The sequence below is a fragment of the Rutilus rutilus genome (genome assembly GCF_951802725.1).
Source record: "Rutilus rutilus genome assembly, chromosome: 19".
Taxonomy (NCBI): Eukaryota; Metazoa; Chordata; class Actinopteri; order Cypriniformes; family Leuciscidae; genus Rutilus; species Rutilus rutilus.
In genome coordinates, this window is record NC_140232.1 from 31,011,902 (window position 1) to 31,034,251 (window position 22,350).

Here is a 22,350-nt window from a genome sequence, read left to right on the forward strand (position 1 = left end):
CACATACATACATACATATACAGCATATGCTGTCAGTGAACCTGCTAAATGATGCACAGATGAGCTTCTTCCTTTGACCATTCAAACCTCTATTTCTCTGCTGCTGTCTTTCTGTGTTATTTATCTTTCACTCATCTGAAATGCATCACTTCTGCACCATGTGTTCTTCTCTCAATTCCTCTTTCATCTCTGCATGGAATGTAATGCTTTTTACAATCAATGAGCTGTAACTCTTTTCTCATTGTGTGTGCATCATTGGATTGCATTGCTATTGCGTGTGTATTTGTGTGTACACGCAGAGACCCTCCCCCCAATCAGAATGGCCCTGCGCTCCCCCTCCCCTCTCCCACTCTCTTCTCCCTCCATATGTGCGAGGAAGATGGTTGCAGCCAGCGTGGGCCTGTTTTTAATGTCGCACATCCTGCCGTGATCCTACCGGGAGCAAGAGGAGGAGAACAATCCCTCCATTCAGGTAAATATCTCTCTTTCACTCACTCCCACGCTTTTACATGATGCTGCTCTCCAGTAATTAAATTTGAATGTGATTTTGTCACCCAGTTCCTGTTTCTGGAGGAAGAGACCTGGAATCAGCCAGAGCAGAGAGGTGAATCACCCTTCATCCATCTATTTTACATCGTTTACCATGTTGAGATCAGGTTTTTGTGCTCGTTTTCCTGTAGGCATTCGCTTTCTTAGATGTTCTTTTGTGCATCATGTCCCTTTTTATCATTTGGCAATGCTTTGTGATATTTTAGGGTTAAAATTACTGTGGTTGTACTTCGTACCATGGTAACACCATGTTTTTTATGGACATGCTCCGGAAGTGTAATGTAAATGAATATGATCCACTTACAAAAAAGTATAAACGGTATTACCACAGAGTACTATATTAAAACGGTATCGCTTTACAATAAGGTTCAATTATAGTTAACTGCATTAGTTAACATAAACTAAGAAGTCTAAAACATTTATTAATCTTAGTTAATGGTAATTTCAACATTTACTTATACCTTATTAATATATGGTAATATTATTTAATGGACTTGAGCTAACAATGAACAGTTGTATTTTTATTAACATTAACAAAGAATAATAAGTTCTGTAACAAATTATTTTCTCTTTGTTTGTTAACTTAATCCATTAACTACCATTAACTAATACAATAGTACCTTATTTTAAAGTGTTACCGTAAAAAATATGGTACATGAATTTTAGTAGAATAGTATTTTTCAAAGTACCATATTATTATCATATGATACAATCATTGAACCATGGGTACAGATTTCAAAGGGTAACATTTCAAATAATAATGAGTAAAAACTGATTTTGTATGAAAAAAATTAAAAATAAATACTCAGTCAGGACCTTAAATCAAATACGGTTACAGGGGGAAAATCTAAATTTTCTAAACTCTTAGAGACCCAATGAGTAAAATGAATCCATGTCGTCCCAAACCTGTGCGAATAACTTTCTTCTGTGAAACACAAAAGAAGATATTGTGAAGAATGTTGGTAAACCAAACTGCATCGGTTCCCTTTGACTTACACTGTATGGACAACAAACACAATGGAAGTCAATGGGAACCAAACTGTTTTCCTACCAACATTCTTCAAAATATCTTCTTTTGTGTTTCGCAGAATGTCACTGGAGTGCATAATATGTTGATTCTTTCGTCTTATATTAAACAGAAGCGAGTTTATTCGTGCCGCCGCTGTGTCCAGCATGCAGCATCACTCGCCTGAGGTGTCCCGTCTGTATCAGACCGAGTTCATCCGGAGCGCGCGGGCGGTGGGCGTGCTGTGGGCCATCTGTACGCTCTGCTTCGCTATCATCGAGGTGGTCATTCTCATCCAGCCGTCCTGGGTTGGCACTCGAGAGCTGCACTACCGCGGAGGAGGACCGGCCCCTCCGAGCGGGACGCTGGGCCTCTTTGAGGTCTGCATGGAGACTGACTGGCCCGTCCCAGAATGCCGTGGGTCTCTTCACACCCTGACCCCTCTCCCTGCCTTCCAGTCTCCCGCTGTGCTGGTGTGCATGTCTCTCACCATGGTGTGGGCCAGCGTGGGCTGCCTGTGTCTGTTCCGCTTCTGCAACACAGCAACGGTCTATAAGATCTGTGCTTGGCTGCAGCTCACAGCAGGTGAGCCGCTTCTTCAGGTCAAAGAAGTCTCTCATGCTCACCAAAGGCAGTAAAAACTGGAATATCGTGAGATATTACCATTTAAAAGAATTGTGTTCTCTCTGGATATATTTTACATTTTCAGCATCATTACTCCAGTCTTCAGTGTCACATGATCCTTCAGAAATCCTTCTAAAATGCTGATTTGATGCTCAAGAAACATTTCTGATTGTTTTTGTGCTGCTTAATATTTTTGTGGAAAGTGTTGCATTTGTAAAATTAGGTTTAGATAAACATGAGATAAAACATTTATATAAAATAGAAATCTTCTTTAACATTATAAATGTCTGTCACTCCTAGCTTAATAGAAGTATTAAATCTTACGGACTCCAATATATATATATATAATTTAAATCAAATTTAATTTCTTGGTATAAAAAGAAGCCTGTTTTAGGACCATTAAGTTGTTTTGCATTGTGACACAGTTTTCATTACAATCAAGCAATTCATTTTCCCTCAAACAGTCATTACTGTAATGCAATCACACATTTTTCCTCTTTTGTATTTTTTGTACTCATTCTCATTAAAATAATGAATGAATGGTTTCACATGGAGGTAGAAACTTCTATGATATATATATATATATATATATATAGAGAGAGAGAGAGAGAGAGAGAGAGATTTTGAGGTGAAATACAGTATGATCCAGAGATGAGTGTAGTAAGTAAGCTTGTGATTTCCTCTAAAGAGCTCATATAATATATTTTTTAAAGCAGTTTTTCAGGTTCCTCAAGTTATTCAGGGTTTTTTTGCACCAAAAACATCATAATTCATTTTCTCATGACCCTTACTTATGATTTATGACCCTAAGAGTTAAACATGCCGTTTTTGCTATTGTACCTTTAAGACTTCTGAAGGATGTAAATGAGCTTGTTTATGATTGGCTAACCTCTTTGCATGTTAAATGAGGCTCTGGGGTCACAGGCTGTAGGTTTGCTGTCGAATCCTATATAGTTTGCACTGCCATCCTTCAATAACAGCCTCTTTGCAGAGCTATATTATATTGAGAATCTCTCCACACTGAAATGTGGCCTTCTTGACTGGAAATCTGATATTGCTAAGCAGCACATTATCTCTCTCTCTCTCTCTCTCTCTCTCTCGGTCTCTCTCTCTCTCTCTCTCTCTGTCTCTCTGTCCCCAGGCTTCTGTTTGGCCCTGGCGTGTGTGTTGTTCCCAGACTCCTGGGCGTGTGCTGAGATGCGGGCGCTGTGCGGGGAGCGTGTGAGTAGTTTCTCCCCAGGGAACTGCTCCGTTCACTGGGCGTACATACTGGCCATGCTGGGGGTCCTGGATGCCGGCATACTTTCCATGCTTGCGTTTGTATTAGGGAACCGCCAAGATGCCCTGCTGCCAGAAAATGCCAAGGATGGTGATGGTAAATGGAAAATCAATTCATGTTTTACAGACCATTTTAAGAGAGTTTAGTTAGCATGATTTTTAAACTAAATTATAAAAAAACTTAATATATATTACATTATATTACATTCAAATATAAATGTTTTATGCTTTTTTTTACTTCATTATTGTTATTGTTAAATAAAAATAAAAAATAAAATAAAGCTGATATTAAATAAAACATAAATATTAAATGAAGTTGGAGATAAAATTGCTAAAATGACCAAAACTAAACTGAAATAAAGATCAAGCTAAATAGTAGTATTTTAATAAAAACTAAAACTTATATTAACAAAATTACTACAACTAAAATGAAAATAATAATTCAAAATATTAATAAATATTATAATAGAATATAAATGTTACAAAAAAAGATATATGCCAATATAAAACCCATATATATTATATATTAATATAATTAATCATATAATATTCTAACATATTCATATTAATAAATGTTGGCAAATAATTCTTCTTTTAATACAGACATACACAAAACTGACTTTCCTTTTGATTGTGATACTGTGGTAATAAGGTGATATGTGGAGCTGTACTTCTTGCTTTCTTAATTTGCTAAATTCTTTAATTTGCCTATTCATCATCATGTTATCCTCTACATCCAGATGTTTCAATCATGCTGTTTTCTGCTCTCTCCTCAGTGACTGGCTTGTTACTGGCAGCATGAAAGAGGCCTGAGCCAGAAACTGCTGGTAAGACTGGAATCTAGTTTATGTTTTTAATGGACACCAGCATTCAACCCTCTCTCTTCTCCAGCTCACATCACTGTTCTTTCTCACCCTCTCAGGTGGCCGTTTCATCACGTCGTCTGTGAACTTCACTCTCGACAAGTAATGATGACATGAAACGTCGTCATCATCCTGTGAAGTCAGCTTACATAAACCTGTCTGCGTAGAAACAGTCACCTGGCAACCGAGTCCTTTCTCCCCTGACGGAGGAACATTAGTCTGATCTAATAATGGTGGCTTCAAATAGAGAAGAGGAAAGGTTATTTTCTTTAGTGCATTTATATTTGAGTTATAAGTCCAAGTTTAACAGACAAAATGAATGTTGTTACATGATGTTTGATGTTTGGTTCTGTGTTCTGGACATTTCTTGTGCATGAATTAAAGATGAGATCTGAAGATGTAGTCACAGTTTCAGTGTTATAATTCAGTCATACATCAGATTAGGGTCCAATTCTCACTATTAACGATGACTTTTGCCTCAATAAAGAATTAATGTTAGTAAATTAGTTGTTAAGTTTATTAAGGTATTGAGATGTAGAATATGGTCATGCGGAAGGCATTGATATGTGCTTTATAACAATAAACAGTCAATATAATATGCATGCTAATAAGCAACAGGTTAACAGTGAGAATTGGACCCTAAATTAAAGTGTTATTCTATATATCTGTTTAATTAGTTTTATTGTTGACCTATTTATTTTCTTACTGCATGCTTCTGGTCTATACAGATCACACACACACACACACACACACACACACATATACACTGCCCGGCCCTGAAAAACGTCACTGTTTGGATTTAAATAGGCAAATTGTCTATTTGCCTATTTAAAGATTGGATCATTATTGCTGTGATTATTATGTTTCTATGGAAATGTCGCAATATGGTAGTAAAGTCAACTGCAACTTCTGTTTTATGCCGACTTTAATCGACATGCCGTCTGAATCGTCTTCACCCACCGTTTAAACATACGTAAGTCCTTTTCTTAGTCGTGACTTTGTTGTGCTTGTGTGATTTTATTAAGCCAATGCATTAAATGTTAAATGTGATGTAATTTCTAATCCACTTCCAGTTAAAAAGCAATGCAAAGCTCTAAACAAACTGTTGGTGTTCACATACACTTTATTAGCACGTACAGTGATTTTTGTTGTTTGACAAAACTTGCAGTGCAGAGATATGTATTTTTGTACAAGATTTTATGACCGCACGAATATCGAAAAGCGTTTATATACTCAGAGCACTATACTCATATTCCTTCACAAATTCATATAGTCAGATTACAAACCCAGAGGGCATGAAAGTTGGGACAGTGATTAGTTATTATCAGACAAAGTGTTTCAAAGCCAAGCCAAGGAGGACAAAAAACATTCCATCAAGCTCGGATAGGATGCAAATGACATTAAGATGACACACCACTATAACAGCCAATCAGAGAAAGAGAGGACAGGAAACTCACTGTTTTACATTTAGACGAGCCTAAACTCACATAGTGCTGCTTATTGCTGTATAAAGCAGCTGATCTGATGTGTTGTGCTGTTTAAACCTGTACCAGATATCTTCTGCAATAAATATCATATTTCAGAGATTTTTGTTTCTCAATCATTTGTTTCAAACAAAAATGTCATTTCTAAAAGAACATACAATAGATGTAGTAGTAGATTTAGGTATGTCTTCCATCTGGTACTGTTACTGTACTGTTACTGTAAATAAAAATTAAATTAATTTGGGAAATCAAATAAAAAAGTGGAATTGACTGATTCTGGATTAAGCAGTTTCATTGGTTGATGTTCGGGTTTTGTTCTGTGTAGATTCATTGCTTTTTGGATGTAAATGTCTTTGTCACTTCTGTTCAAAAGTTTGGAGTTCTCAACAAGTCTGCAGTTATTTGATCAGAAATACAGTAATATTATTAAATATTATTTCAATTTAAAATAACAATCTTTAGTTTTAATATGTTGTATTGTACACATGATGAACATATATTTTTGATATATTTATTAATATGGAAATATATTTCATGTGATTCTTAAGAAATCTTTCTAATAAGCTGATTTGGTGCTCAAGAAACATTTCTTATTATCAATGTTGAAAACAGTCATTCAGTGAATATCTGAAAACGGTGTCAACGATGAATAGAAAATTCATAAGAACGTAATTTATTTGAAATTGAAATCTTTTGTAACATTACTGTCACTTTTGATCAGTTTAATGCATCCCTGTTGAATACAAGTATTAACTTATTGACCAAAAAATAAACCCCAAACTTTTAATGGTAGTGTAAATTAGATTTCACAATGTTTAAGTTGTGAATTATCAATGGGTAGCTGTTTTATAGGTGAATTTATGTTCATTATTACAGGAAATATTCAATACAGAAACCTAGAAATGGCTTTATTTTCCATATAGAGCCATATTAACCGCAGAAAGTACAATGTGAGCTTATAATCTGAAAATGGGGTAAAGAGGTTCTCCACACCCACAGACAGCTGTAAAGCTCTGATACACGAGGATATACGGAGCATGATAGGAGCAGAACCAGCAAACGCTCCTTTAACCTGTGGAGAAGCTCAGGGATTCTGGGTTGCTGAGATGTAAATGGCCCTTAGAAACTCACATGAGAAACGTCACCTAAACGCACTCTTGCATGACCCTGGTCAAGCTGTGGTTTTGTTTTTAAGAACTGAGTGAGAGACCAGCAGCCTTATCTGGTTACCAACAGGTATTAAAAAGGCTTGTACAATGTGGCAAGAAAGAAGGAAAACAAAAAGCATATTCCATAAGCTGTTATGTGTGTGGAATTTATTATAGTATAACATCGAAACAGAGTAACATCATATCAGAGTACCTTGGCAAGCAGGCCTGATTAGATTAGATTTAGGCAGATGACAATGAATGCTGGCGTATCTGTAAGCTCGCTTTGTCTGTCTAGATTTCCTTCTATTTCCCCTCCCCACATTTCCCTTGTTTTCCTCTGACTCTCACATGCACTCTTTCAGGCTGGCAGGTACTGGAGGATGTGCTGTGCGATCATGGCGGGGTCGAAGGTCAGGGCTCTGCGCTTGCGGCTGGTTTTTTTGGGGGGCGGCAGGTCAGTGTCTATGCGCTTCATTCTCTGCAGGCCGACATGTGAGGTTCTGTCGTCATCCTCGTCGTCGTCATCGAGTCTTTTCACCCTCAGCAGTGACGCCTCCACCTGGGGGACGGGGGCGGAGTCTAGGGAGCGGCGGGAGCGTTTTAGGACGGGGCCTCCGGATCGCTCCACGGCGCTCAGGTCCCGTTTGGCACGCTGGTTTGAAGGGCCTCCCTGACTGCCACCCGATGCCAAGCCGGAGAGGATCTTCTCAACAAGGTACCTTAACAATGCAAAGACAGAAATACTGTTGTTTGTTTGCTTAAAGTTAACATGAAATGTTTTGCTTTAATAAAATTAGCTTTTATTTCTTTATTTTCAGATATCATTTTAATTTTAGTTTAATATTTGTAGCAATTTTGTTATGTGCTTTTGTCATTTAGTTTTAGTTTTTAAAATATGATTTAGTTTTACTTTTAGTTTGGGTTTTCATCTAATATTTATATTTTTGTATTAATATTTTGAATTAGCTTTTTTGGTAACACTTTACAATAAGGTTTATTAGTTAACATTAGTTAATGTATTAACTAACATGAACCAACCATGAGCAATCCATTTGTTACTGTGTTTGTTAATCTTTGTTAACGTTACTTAATAAAAATACAGCTGTTCATTATTAATTCATGTTAACTAATGTAGTTAACTAATGTTAACTAACAAACCTTATAGTAAAGTGTTACCGTTTTTTTTTTAACTATATTTTCAAGATTTATTTTATTTTTGTTATTATTGTTTATTTTTGTAACATTACTATTTATGTTTAATCTATTTTTAATGTATTTTAGTTCATTTATTAATTAATTTATAATTTAATATTTTATTTTATTTTATTTCCAGCTAGTAACAATATATATGTTTCAACTTTATTTTAATGAACAAAAAGGTTTGTAATAGTTAATAACCCTGACTCTGAGGCCTTGGTTTGGTTTCCGTTACCTAAGCATCTCTTGGTCTTTGTCCTGCTCTCTCTCTGGAATCCTGTTGGTTGTCGGAGCGAGTCCAGCCTGCATCAGTCTCTCCTGCTTGTAGCGGTTGAGTAGAGCCTGAGTAAGCTGAGGATCCAGAAGGCCCTGGGGCTTGGCCATGCTCACGGCCTGCTCGGTCTCATCGTAGTCCGGAGGGTACGGTGCCTGGAAATCCCCCTCATCCTCCTCATCTTCCTCTGGTTTGCCCTGTCCGTTGTTCTGTGCTTGGTTAAGGAGACGCAGCATTGATGCCAGATAAGCTGCTTCTTGTTCCCGCCTCTGATCGTTCTCCACCAAGCGCTGGAGGGCCTGACCCAGACCTTGAGCTCTCAGGACCTCTGGCTGGTAGTACAGATCATTGCTCCGACTCTTGAAGTCAGCAGCTGGATAAGCCATCATCTGGGCCTCGTAGGGCACTGAATCCCGCAGGTCTCTTCGGAGACGCACTCCTCCTGCCTGGCTGTCAAAGCTGCGACCTCCGCCACGCATGGCAGAGAGAGGCTGAGAAACAGAGGGAGGAAGACAAACCCAACAGCTGATTGGTGAAAAATGTCTTCTGTTTCCATGTTAAAGCAATATAAACAACACATTTTGGTACAAATAACTTTTATTTACATGCATTGCACTCTTAAATACCATTTGTAAAGCTACAGTATATTATCTTACACACACACAGGCCCTATATATATACTAATAAACGCTCGCACACACACACTCACACACACACACACACACACACACACACACACACACACACACACACATATCATTTTTCATTATTTTGTTAATACATTTTTAAATCTGCCTAACCAATCTTTATCATGTGTCCCATATTTTAAACCCTATAACGAACAAAAATAGGTCAATTACACTACGTTTTTCTTTAGTACGCTGTAAATCAGGCGCGTTTTTAATCACTGAAGGAACGATTGTTCAAATTTGAATTTTAGAGGAGAAAAAAAAAAAAAACGCTTCTACTTACTAAACTGGCCAATCAGAATATTCAAATGACGCCAATCAGTTTTCAAATGACGCCCATTCAAGCCAATCAGTGTTCAGTATCACCTTTCGTTTGAATCAGAGCCGTTGAAAAACTTTTATTAGGTTAGAGATGAACAACTCCAGGTGAAGAAGAGAAACATCGAAACAAGTGAGGCTGAACGACAGAGCTGCATTTTCAGTGATATGATGGAGTGGAGGATGGAGTCTGCACAGTGGTAAGTAGATGGAAGATGGAATGGGGCTCTCCATTCATAAATGTTTATGTTTATAATGGTCTAACGTTACTCTGTATATGGCGCCGCAAGATTAGTTCCGTTGACTGGTGACATGTCTTTGGTGGGCAGGGTTTTGGTTTAGCCAGCGTTAAATTGATGAAATTACATGAATGGATAAACATGCTATAATCGATTTCAATCATTTTGGCAGTTTCAGCTAAACTTTATTTTTATTTTGGTTAGGCCTTGACATTAACACCCGCCAAATTAGGGTGGATTTCAGCAGTTAACGTTAATGCAGTCCTTGGCGTGTTGAAATTTATATAACTATACATTTTGGAATTGTAGTCTTTTAAAAAGGCATCTGAAATAATAAACTAAGTGCAATGTAGTGTTGTCAAAAATATATATAGATTTTTCGATACTTCGCTATCTAACGTTATACTGAAATATCTGAAACGCTCTCCAATACTAATTTTACGCTCTCTCATCTCTCCGACAGTGAGTTGTTGACACACAAATCTCTCCTCACTCGTTTCTTGTGCTCCGGATGAATATTGTTGGTGTTACAGGCCTTGAATTTCAGTTGGGATTACGCGTATTGCGCATAATTTTACTCATTCCCGCAGATTTTATGCTCTCACCCAAAGTGCGCGCACATAAAGCTGCTCAGTACTAAATTGAGTTATTTGTTTCCTGCTTATTCCGCTTAAACAGTCAAATACACACAAATAATGTAAAAATGCCGGTCTTGTCGTTGGTTTCTATACGTGTTTTTTACATAAAAAACATGAGGAGAGCAGACTGTTAGTCGTCTTTTAATGCACTTGCTTCCTTAACATTCGTAACACTGTGTACACCTTTAGTGGGACATTGATGTAATAGCATCAATAAACACAGACGTAATTACTTCAATAGCCTATGCACCAGCATATACTATGGGTGTTGGCAAGTATTCACGTAAACACAGTCAGGTATGTTTTAAGTAAATGTAAACAGTTGAGAAAGAAAACGCATGTAACAGTATAGTGGATCCGTGTGTCAGGTCTTAAAGACCCACTGAAGTGCCTTGAAACGCACAGCTATGTATGATGTGTTAATTTCCACTGAAACAGGAAGCTAAGGCGGGACATATTGAATGGCTCCTCCCCCTTTTCAAATAGCCAATAGCATTTCGTTTTCCTCACAGACTGCGAGTTGTACTTGACAGCACCATGGAAATGAAACTGAGCGCTGATACGTTGTATTCAATGGTAACGTTGGAGGTGTGAATAAATTCTTGCCATTTCATTCTGAAAACGGAATAAAACTTGAGCATTTGAGCAACCGAACACACATATCCAACCCATAATGCTCCGTGACGTGACAACGGTAGTGATGTCCGGTTTGTAAACGAATCGTTCTTTTGAACCGGTTCTTTTTTTGTGAACCAATTCACCAAATCAAACTGAATCGTTCAAAACAGAGTCAGCACTGATCCAGTTTTCTAAAGTTACTCGCTTTCTGACGTGCCTGACAGTCACTCCTACTCGAAATGAACAATATCCCAGAGTATATGTTACTCTGCCAGGTTGTGTTTATAGCATGGGGGGCGGGACGCCTAAGATTCTAGAGAGCATTTGATTGGACAGAAGATGTGATGATGAGAAGCTGAAGTCTGCGTTGACGTCATAAAAATCCGTGAACCATTTTAGCGGAAGTCAGAGACTGTAAGTTTTGAATGCAATATCTCCTAAATGCAAATTTTGTCATTGTTTTGGAACACACCAGCTTATTTATAACATTAAGGCTAACATTATTCATCCTAAGGGCTAAAAAAAAACTTACATTTTGATTCCGATGGGCTTTAAAGTGACGGCAGCCTAATATACCTGCTGCTAAATTATGAATAAAATTAAAAATATCTATATGGCAGTTTTTCCCCATGGTATCGATGTCAAAATTGTGGCTAGTAATTTTGGAAACCTCTAGCCACAGTGGCTGGTGAGCAAAAAGGCTAATGTCAAGCTCTGATTGTTAGTAAAAAACAACAACAAAGTTTGTACTGTAGTGACTGAAATCGCTTACATCATCTATAGCAATAATGATGGAATGGGGCTCAGGAATTCATAGTATACATTTTTGGTCTATGACAGTAAATTTGTGATGCATTTGTCTGGGTCTGAAATTGAATTAATTAAAAATGGTTATAGATGCTCTGAGCGATTTCAGTTGCATTTTTTTATTTCATTATTTGTAACTTTTATTTTATTATTATTTTTAAAATTTAGTGGAAATGACCAAATTGACTGAAATCATCTATTACAAATTTTGAATTAATGCAATTAAATTCTGTATTGTTAATAATTTAATGCAATTTAATAATGTAATTGAATCTTATTTAGCCGTTAATATATTCAGAGGACAAACTGTATGATGAATGGCAGCCAGTAAGGGTAGAATATGTTGTACGTTCTGAAGTACATCTGCCTCTGAGAGCACAGAAACACACACCTCCCTCTTCAATGTGACACTTTACATACTAATCATTCATGCATTCGTCACAGTTCGCCACATTTAATTCAGAGGAAGCGTTAGTCAGCACGTTTTCCTCTCCTCTCTTCTGTTCTCATCCTCACACTTCTCTCCATCCACAGTGAATCAGGCATTCAATTACCCTCGCACACTATTGAGAAGAAAAGAAAGATGCTTTTCAAGAAGCTGAAATCACTGTAGTGTGCAAAGCAAGCACATTCTGACAGTATGAGTAACCAGCTCCTCTTCAGCGTATATTAGTTCTGTCACTGGCTCTGATGATCTATGTCAGCCATTACTGACAGGAGACCTGCGATTCAGCTGTGATTGATTGTCTAGAGAGCCTTAAATCTGTTTCTCTATTCATGTTAGCCACTGAACTGCTCAGCTCAAGCCTGAGGTTAGACACGAAGTGCTGAGTCACGACATTGCCTTCACCCTCTGTGTGCAGCGTAATTTGAAATCGCAAAGCGAGTGCTGAGAGACAACTAGCAGTGGTGTTCAAAAACTACCCTCTGTGCAAGATTTGTGTTATTGTAAATCATATTCTGCATCAGTTGTGTCAGAATGATAAATGAAACAGTTTCTGTGTTGAGTCAGTTCTTCAGTTTGAGCTTTGTGTGGTATTTCAGGGCTGTTATGATTCATAATAAATGAGGTAGATAGTGACGTATGAAACTAAAGGAACAGGATTCCTCTGGGCGCTGATGTGCGAGGGTATTTGATGACTCACTCTGGCGCATTATGACGTGTGTGTGTGTGTGTGTGTGTGTGGGTGGTGGGAAGATCTTGTTGTCCATGAGTTCAAGTGGTGTTGATGTCCTCTGGTTCCTTACCATCTGCTCTACTCCGCATTACTGCACCAATGGAGAGATTTCTAACATGAACAACTTTCTGCAAAGTTACAAACACCCTCTGCTAGTTAAACTCCCGCAGACTCCAGCCAAAGTGCGTCACATCAGTTTGCAGTTGTGTGTCATTGTAAAACGTACTAGAGATTATTAATATTAATAGTGTAACATAAACTGTTTACATTAAAACATTTTACAGTATGGTTTAAGTGTAAGCCAATCAGTGTTGTTACTGTCAACTAAAACTATTAAAAATCATTTTCAGTAATTGAAATAAAATAACAAATATTAGAATTAGAAATGTAAAAATACTAATATTATTAACACTAGTGCTGTCAAATCAATTAATCACATCTAACATAAGTCTGCAATAAAACATGTTTGCTGTTTGTGTATATATACACACTGTATATATATTTATTTATTTATTTATTTACAAACTTTTATGTTAGGTGTGATTAACCGATTTGACAGCACTAATTATTACTAATAATAATTACTTAAAAACTAAAGCTGAAATAAAATTTAAAAAGCACATATAGAAATGTTGTCATGGGAACTAATTGAAATAAATACTAAAATTAATTATTACTGAAGATAATTACTAAAACTAAAGCTGAAATAAAAATTAATGAATTAATTAATATATATATTAGGGCTTTGACTCCGAACTTCGTTATTCGAATATAATTTGAATATTTAAAAAAAAAAAGATATTTGTACGAATATTAGGCATCCTTTAATATTCGAACCTGTTATGGGCATTATTTTTTGTACATGTGTTTGCTTGTAAACGTTGTTTTCAATCAGATTCCGAGGCTTTTTCATGCCTGGTGAAGTTGTGAATCGCGAGCTCATTAGCAAGGCTATTATTGGTCATCTGGGCTCCGGTAGGTGACGTTAGCGTCCTGGTTAGCGCCTATTTTGTATACCAAAACAATGGCCGCGCCAACGCCTACAACAACCACGCCTGACGAGGAGTTTTAAATCTACACTCCTGACAATTTGAAAGCAACGTGTGGCGCTACTTTGGGTTACCAAAGAAACAGGGAAAAATCACGAGTAAGGACAAAGTCCATTTTTTAATTAAAAAAACAAACAGTCGTGACCTTGTGTTTTTCTTCTGAAAACATCATTGCCTGACTATTGACATTGACTGATACACTGCCCTCTGGTGGACAGAACATATACAACTTAAGTTTGATACCAACATAATGTCTTACTGAAGGCATTTTAATGGTCAAAATATAATGAATAAATATTCGAATATTAATAAACAAACGAACTTCGAATATAATTTTTGGGCAAAAGTCAAAGCCCTAATATATATATAGTGCCGCTTAAATAATTTTTTTTTATATATTTATTAAACATATAAATTTTTCTTTTTCTTTAAAAAAAATCAGTTATGCCACATGAAGCATAAGCATTTTTACAGTATAGGCCTAGATGGATAGTATGAATGGATGGATGGATGTGAGAAAACTGTGTGTGCTCTTTGAAAGCTGTTGCCATGGCAGCGTTCCTCCTCCGCTCGGAGTGAAAGACTGGCTGTTTGTTCTGCTAATGAGATTGTGCTTCCTCTACTATTGATTTTGTCCTGTGTTGTCCTTCAGATACGGCCCATAATCCTTCACACATTTCCAAAATCACTGTGGCTTTTATATTCAGCTCTGTATCAGTGACGGCCGCTGTCCGTGGTGCTGAAACCTGAGCGCACACGCTAATGAGTGCAACAGATGGTCAAAACAAACTCTACTAGTTACTTTAATTCACAACAGCTGCCCACAGATCTCTCCAATGCATCAGTGCTGCAATACATTATCTAGAGATCTAGAGACCTAGAGACCTATTGTTGCAAATAAGACTTGTTGTAATGCTAACACTTGTTATTTAATTAAATAGAATAATTCTATGTTTAAAATCTCTGAATAGACCTACATTTAGTTAATGACAAAATATAGTACAGTCCTGGTTTAATCAGCAATAGAGCAGAAGAATCAACAAATGCTATCTCTCATCATAAAATAACATAGAGCTCTGTAATTGAACGATGCATGTAATATTTAATGTGATCTTGGGTTGTTTGCAAGAGCCTCCATTTCTGGACACTGCCTTTCAGAGAAATTTCCAGAATTTTCCAGAATTTAATGAGGATTCTATTCGCCAGTAAAGCCCTGTTGATTATGCTCTGTTGTTGCCAGGCAATGATGATTTGTACGCCCTATTTCACGCAATCTGGCTCGAGTGATCTCGATCAGTTCAGCAGAAATGAACACGCAGCGTAACATATAAAAAGCAGCTAAATAGTACACAGTGTACTTTCCCATATTCACAATAATCCATGTGCAATGATACAAATATTCAAAATGAAATAGTAATGAAACGGAATGAAATCAGCATTTACCAGTCAATTCAAACCTTTATTCTAACTGCATGGAGGCAAAAAGGAAGAAAACATGCAGGTTAAAATGTAGCTATAGAGGAATCGGTCTCACCGAACACACGTGATGAGGGTCTGGTGTGGTGTTTGCTTTACCTTTGCCTCTGGTGTGAGGATCTGGAACAGCGTCAGAGAGAGGAAAAGCAGAACAGAGTTGGTCAGAAGGCCCGACATCCTGAAGGAGAGAATGTAGCTGCCTCTGCAGTGAAGAGATACGCTGCCACTGAACACCAGCACAGATAGACAGAGGGAGAGAGGGAGAGAGGGAGAGAGGGAGAGAGAGAGGGAGGGAGGGAGGGAGGGAGGGAGGGAGGGAGGGAGGGAGGGAGGAGCTTCACTGTTACTCTGGAGAGAGATACTGTGCTCGTGATATGGCATGTTACAGATGGTGAAAGATTTCTACTGCAGTACTGAGTTTAGTAATGAACATGTATGTAAATGGGTAACTAATGCCTGGCTGTACAAAATAATAATTATTCACAATATTGGTATTTGGCAATATTTTACTTTTTATTTTATTTTTATTGTGCAATAAAAAAATGTAAAAAATGCAAGACATTTATAAGACTTTAGTAGGAAAAATAATAATAAACAAATCTAGTAAAAACAATACAAATGCAAGTACACTTCACACTTTCACACTTAAGAACATAAAATATGAATTTATGTCAAACGCATAGGATCCATAAAATGTATATATTCATTTTTCACACACACTTCTATCTAAATTGCAAGCAAATAAGGGGAAAAAGCAAAATACAAAAATATTTGCAATGCTGAATTTCAGGAGTACCCCAGCATAAAAAGCCAGTGAAAAGGTGTAATTGCGGAACAGCAGAGAATAGAGATCTAATTCATTGTTATGAATTGCTCGTGCCTTCTGTCATTTTTTTGAACATTGGGATTACAGTGTGTCTATGAAATAAGGATTTTACTTGAATGTTGAAAGTAAAGAGTATTGAGTTTGAGTATTACAGTTCAGCATGCAGAAAATGATTTAATTAATCTGAATTGATTGATTCATTGATTAGTTGTCCATTCTTTCCTCTTCAGAAACTCTGATGCCTTCTTATACATTCGTATAGTCGTCAGCTGCCCCAGTAATCTTTGAACCTGTTGAAAAACAAATGTATTCTGCTGATTTTGTTTCTGATTTGATGCAACAGTTTAAGATTGTGTTGTGTACAGCAGCATAAATGTGGCAAAACACACAGCTAAATAAACGTGTGTGGAGGGAGAACCAACTCCAGGGTAGGCATGTGATATCAAATTTTCATGTTGCGATAATTGCTAAAGCTTTTATCACGGTATGTATTATCACGATATTGAAATAAGTTGAAAAAAATGTATTTGTCGTACTATAACAGGTTTAATATCTTTTTCTTGTGACAAAAAAAGACCTCTTTTGAGATGTTTTCTTGTTCTTTTGAGCTTTTCTAAAACCAAATGCTACAACATAAATTATGTATACAGTAGTTTTATATGTGCAAATGAATATCAGAAATATGAGTTGTTTGGGTGAAATGCACACCTTTAGCATTGCTCTTAAAGGTGGCCATGATCACGGCTGCAGTCATGATGACGAGACCAACAACAATGAAGGAGAAAAAGCCAATATAGAATGAAGATACTCCTTCCTCATGATGATCCAAGACTGCAGAAAAATCTGAAAGCAAATACATGGACCAGCAAAACCACATGAATTTCACATGTGCAACACATACTTTACATATGGGAAACATGTGGTTTTGGAACAGTTCCCATGTGTAATCTGTGATCACTTGTGGAAAACATGGGAAATTCATGTGATTTTTCTGTAATAGAAAAAATATACATTTACACTCCCAGGTCTTGAGACACACAGGGTTGCCCCATACAGTATGACATTTATTTCAAAGAGCCTGGATCCAACATGCAAGTATTAGGCATTAGGATTACAATACTTCTTTTATCTTTAATGAAAGTGCCATTTGTAGCATATTTATGTTTTACCAGATAGACTGTATAGATCTCGCTGTAATTGATGTGCCCATATATGGTGATTAGTAATGTTGATTAATTTCATTAATAAATAAATAAATAAATAAATAAAAACAATCAATTCTTACTTTTAATAACCAAAAATGATGCATTAGTACAACAGCAAATCTGCTGACTTACTCTGCGTGTTGTAATACAACATGCTCATGATGGGGGTGTTTTGAGCTTAAAGATTTTTTATTTTTATTTTTATTTTTTATTTACTTTTTACAATTTTGAAAAGCTGTATTTATAGCCATTAAACTGTTACAAGAAAAATTTAAGTGACTTCCCTAGTGAAAAAAACCTATACGAAAATGTATTTAAAATACATTTATTTCATACTAAGTATAGCCTACTACAAATCCATTAACATATTTACTGACATATCACTTCATTCGCTTGACACTGATATAAATATAATTAACTTTATTTAGAGTACTTCTTTATTGCACAATGCACATTTCCTAAAATTAAGCCTAAAATGTGTTTTAATATATCACTGTTATTAAGGATAGTATGATCACTGTATAATATAGCCTAATTCTTTAAATGCAAGATATTTAAAGTGTACCTAAAGTATATTTGCAATAGTTCCACTGTAGCAAAATCAAATAAACTTAAGTATAGCTTTAGTTGGACCTCAGCACTATTTCCGGATAACTAAAGTACATGAGTACAAAATTAGTTATTCCAATTAAGCAGACTTTTAGCATTTCAATTTAGTATATTAAAAGTGCAATTGCAGGATATTATGTACATAAATATAAATGTATTTGTATACTTAGTATAAAGTTTCAAATACATTTTAGTATATTTATTTTTCTTTAGGGTTAACTAAATGCCATTAAATTAAATTATACATACCTTCAATGCGACCATATGGCTGGTAAAGTTTATTAGTATTAAATAGAAATTTTAAAAATCAAAAATTAAAAATCAATAATGCTGACTTGCTCTGCGTCTGGTAATACGTTGTGCTCGTGTCACTGGGCTGAGCTTAAATGTACTTTTTACAATTACTGAACATGACATAATGCAACAGTACTAATATGCCACTGTTTTACTGCCATTAATCCATTGGAAACCTCATTAAACACTCTACAGGAAAAATCTATAATTTTAAAGTGTTTAGGTACATTGACATATGTTAAGGTGCAAAAATCTAACATGCCATCATAACCGCATTAAGATTACAGTACTTTTGAAAATGTAATTTGTAGTGTATTCACAGTATGTCTTACCAGATGGGCTGTAGGTGTACGTCTCACTCTGACGGTTCACCGCAGAATTAATCTCATGCACACAGGTGAAGGAAACAGGTGGACTCACTTTCACTTCAAACACACACTTTTCATTTGAATAACACAGTGGGTTCTTCAGTCTGTAGTTGTGTGCCACTGACAGCTGGAAAGAGCTCTCAATGAACCTCCTGCCAAATGAACACATCACTATCACGTGCTCTCTGTCCTGCATCTGCCCAAACACTGTGATGTTGGGCACTGGGGCATCTGAAATAACATTGACATGCTTATTAATTCAAAACTGTTCTCTAAACTGACAGTCAAGATGAACGGTTTAAAATAATAATGTTTAAAAAATTCTACTGCATACATGTGTGTGTGTGTGTGTGTGTATGTATATATATATATATATATATATATATATATATATATATATATATATATATATATATATATATATATATTAGGGATGCTCATATTGACCGTTTAACCGTTAACCGAAAGTAAAAATTTTGACCGATTAATACTATCAGTTAAACGGTTTAAAACGTTTTTTTTTTAAAGCTTTTTTTTTTTTTTTTTTTTTTTGCTGCATGGTTGAAAAATAAAATACTATATAGCTTATATTTATTAACTCACGGAGCGCGTAGACACGCGCAACCACACACGTCTCTAGCGAGACGTTACCTGTGTATTCCCGGGACATCGATCCGTCCCATAGGAGAGGGTGTTTTCAGCCGCGGGTCTAATGGCGTGTTCACACCAAACGCGAATTTAATTATTTGCGCGAGTAGATTGCATACAAAGTCAATGCAAAGACGCGAATGACGCGAATTGGGCGACGCGTTTGCCGCGAAAGCTCGATAATGGCCTCAATCGCGTCTTCCACGCAAGACAAGTTGAAAAATTTCAACTCGAGCAGAAAATTTGCGTGAAGAGGTGAAATTCACCGAGTTGAGTGCGCCTCTGGATGGTGATGTGAACCCAGTCCCAGACACGTCGGCGTTTGGCTTTCCTCCGTATTTGGGACTTCCACAACAAGTACAGAGCAGCAATATCATTTATTTCAGACATGACGGAAAAATTATGGCAGAAAGAAATTGTGTTGTTGTTGATGATGATGACACACTCCTTTGCGCGGTATATTTTTATTCGCGAGTGACGCGAAAAACAAGAAAAACATCCCGCGAGTAATCTAGAGCGAGTAAATAACGCGATGCGAATATACACTTCGCGTTTGACTGTCAACAGGCTGCGCTCCAGACTGACCCCACATCACGTTGATTGATATGTTGCTTTTTTTAAATAAAAATTAGACAAGGTGTTGGTGTAGGGCTGCTATTTTTATTAAAAAAAATCCGGTTTTTGAAAGCTTTGTTCAAACGGATTCAGTGTTTTCTTTTTGTCATCTTAATTTGTTAATTATTTAAGTTTAAAAAATATATTTAGTGTAGGCCTATTTTGTTTTTTATTTGTATTATTTTGTTCTGTTTTTCTCTCACTGTCAGAAATGCTGCAGGTGCGTGAAAATTTAAACTGAATCCAGGTTCTGTTGTTGATCTGTTCTGTATGCTGCTGTTTGCACGTAAAAATAAACCCTTTAAAAAAAAAAAAAAAAACTATTTTTTTAAAGGGTCACAGATACGCGTCATTTTTATTTTGAATCTTATCAGTTAACGGTTAATAATCGATTAAAGAGTGCCGGTTGTCGGTCGGGAAAATTAATCGAAATGAGCATCCCTAATATATATATAAAAAGATGGTTGAGAATGCTGGTGCAGAAACAAAAGACTAAAAACTTGCATTGATTAATTCAAGATAGGCCTAACTGAACATTAACCAGACCGGCTGCATTTGTGGAGTTATTGTAAAATGTATTCTTATAATGCTTGTATTTTTTTCTAGAACAATATAAAATACAGTTCTTTCTTTAATAGCCAAAATTATTCATCAATACATCACCTGCTGAGTTACTTGGCGTCTGGTAATACAGTCTCCTCTTGTAGGGGTTTTGAGCTTAATTAAGATAAAGAGAGTCACACAGTTTTATTTATTTTTATTTTTACAGTTTGAAGAGCAGAATTTACGACCATTTAAACCATTAGGAAAATTTAGAAACTAAATATAACTAATAAGAAGGAAATGAGATCTACCTGTGATGTACCAATATGGTGCTTTAGTAATGTTCATTCATTTCACATAAAAAAATATATACAGTAAATAAGTCATCTTACTTTGATACCCAAAATTATGCATCAGTGCAAGAGTGCAAATCTGCGGACTTACTCTGTGTCTGGTAATGCGGTGGGCTCGTGTCGCTGGGTTGAGCTGCAATGAAACAGAGAAACGTTTTGAACAGCTGAATGTAAAGTATAAGATAATATATGAATATTATTATCTGCACACTTACTAGTGGCCCAATAACATGGTTTATTGTACCAGTACCCAGCACAGGGCTTTGAAGATGCTCCTAAATATAAAAAGAGACCAAATCTATTACATTATTGATCAGCACAGATGATTTTATGTTCAGAAAATAGTCATTATATGAGGCACCTGGTGTTGATGGGTAACCTGTAATACGCCATGCATCGGATGTCACAGGGAAAAAAAAACAGTAAAAATAAATTTATTGACTGACAGATATTATTTTAAAATGTATAAAAATTATATATTGACTGAATATATAAAATAATATGCAGATTATATAAAATTGTACTAACTGAATACAGAATAAAGAATAATTACAGAAAAGTGTGTATATTAAATAGATTAAGGTTATTAGATAAAAAAATTTTATACTTATTTTTTATTGCTTTTTTAGAACATAAAAACACTCCACATTAAAAAAAAAAAAAAAAAAGGTTAACAAATAATACAAATAATAAATTAGAATAATGAAGGTTGCCACACATTACATATAAACATTCACGAATAACAAAAGATTGTCATATGTTACATATAACCCTTTACTCATTTCACATGAGTAAACCTTCTAATAATACACAAATATGTGACCAGTCACGGAAAGTAGGGACACAAGTCGGTTCTGGGGCATTTTGAGTTATTCACATATTCTGAAAGTGTAGTATTCAAGCTTTCCAACGATGTGTAACACATGGAAATCTGATAATATTTGGAGAAGTTGTGGCCATTTGAAGGTAGGCACTCAAAAAAACTGAAATGGTAGAAATCTGCTTCTAAAGATTGGCAAGTTCTCACCCTTCTGGGAATGACAATAGGGCTCATTTACATCTCATTTAGATAAGTCATACCCCCTGTAAAGCTCCCCCGTCTCCCCCTCCGTCCTGAATGTACCAATTCTACAAATTCTCTAAATAAAACATCTCCAGTTAACTGGCAGAGCATTCATTTCGTTCGTTTTTTAAATAAGATACTAGCGCTGAAATGTGTTTTTTTTTTATCAAGTGATCAAAGTGCTCGTTGCCACTGCGATCAGTGGCGCAGATACAGTGTTTACTCGTGTGGCTCGCGCACACACTGCATTGTCTTCACTCGACGCGCGCTTCAATCCGTTGCGTTGCGAATACTCTCTATTCGTTCTGTTGAAATAACAAAATAATTCAAACGTTTCCAAAATTCGGCCATCCGTCACAATCAGGAAACTTTCACCGTGTCTAGACCT

At 36.2% G+C, this 22,350-nt stretch overlaps 3 protein-coding genes across 3 annotated transcripts; 1 reads left to right on the forward strand and 2 right to left on the reverse strand.

Moving 5' to 3' along the window:
• Nucleotides 1–121: 121 nt before the first annotated feature.
• lhfpl4b (LHFPL tetraspan subfamily member 4b) lies at nucleotides 122–5,904 on the forward strand. The gene is made up of 6 exons (XM_084390249.1): nucleotides 122–472; nucleotides 559–604; nucleotides 1,689–2,140; nucleotides 3,321–3,554; nucleotides 4,234–4,284; nucleotides 4,380–5,904. The coding sequence occupies exons 1-5, from the start codon at nucleotides 220–222 to the stop codon at nucleotides 4,257–4,259; spliced, it is 1,011 nt and encodes a 336-aa protein (XP_084246375.1). The 5' UTR covers nucleotides 122–219; the 3' UTR covers nucleotides 4,260–4,284; nucleotides 4,380–5,904.
• pcsk1nl (proprotein convertase subtilisin/kexin type 1 inhibitor, like) lies at nucleotides 5,428–15,690 on the reverse strand. Its single transcript, XM_084390248.1, has 3 exons — nucleotides 15,538–15,690; nucleotides 8,388–8,917; nucleotides 5,428–7,674 (listed from the first exon to the last, which is right to left on the reverse strand). Exons 1-3 carry the CDS (start codon nucleotides 15,613–15,615, stop codon nucleotides 7,314–7,316), a joined length of 969 nt encoding a protein of 322 aa, XP_084246374.1. The 5' UTR covers nucleotides 15,616–15,690; the 3' UTR covers nucleotides 5,428–7,313.
• A 248-nt stretch (nucleotides 15,691–15,938) lies between these two features.
• On the reverse strand, nucleotides 15,939–21,276 carry LOC311278875 (uncharacterized protein). Its single transcript, XM_084389962.1, has 8 exons — nucleotides 21,261–21,276; nucleotides 21,115–21,174; nucleotides 20,991–21,032; nucleotides 20,858–20,878; nucleotides 20,667–20,720; nucleotides 18,705–18,971; nucleotides 16,973–17,107; nucleotides 15,939–16,554 (listed from the first exon to the last, which is right to left on the reverse strand). Exons 6-8 carry the CDS (start codon nucleotides 18,934–18,936, stop codon nucleotides 16,511–16,513), a joined length of 411 nt encoding a protein of 136 aa, XP_084246088.1. The 5' UTR covers nucleotides 18,937–18,971; nucleotides 20,667–20,720; nucleotides 20,858–20,878; nucleotides 20,991–21,032; nucleotides 21,115–21,174; nucleotides 21,261–21,276; the 3' UTR covers nucleotides 15,939–16,510.
• Between the last annotated feature and the right edge of the window lie 1,074 nt (nucleotides 21,277–22,350).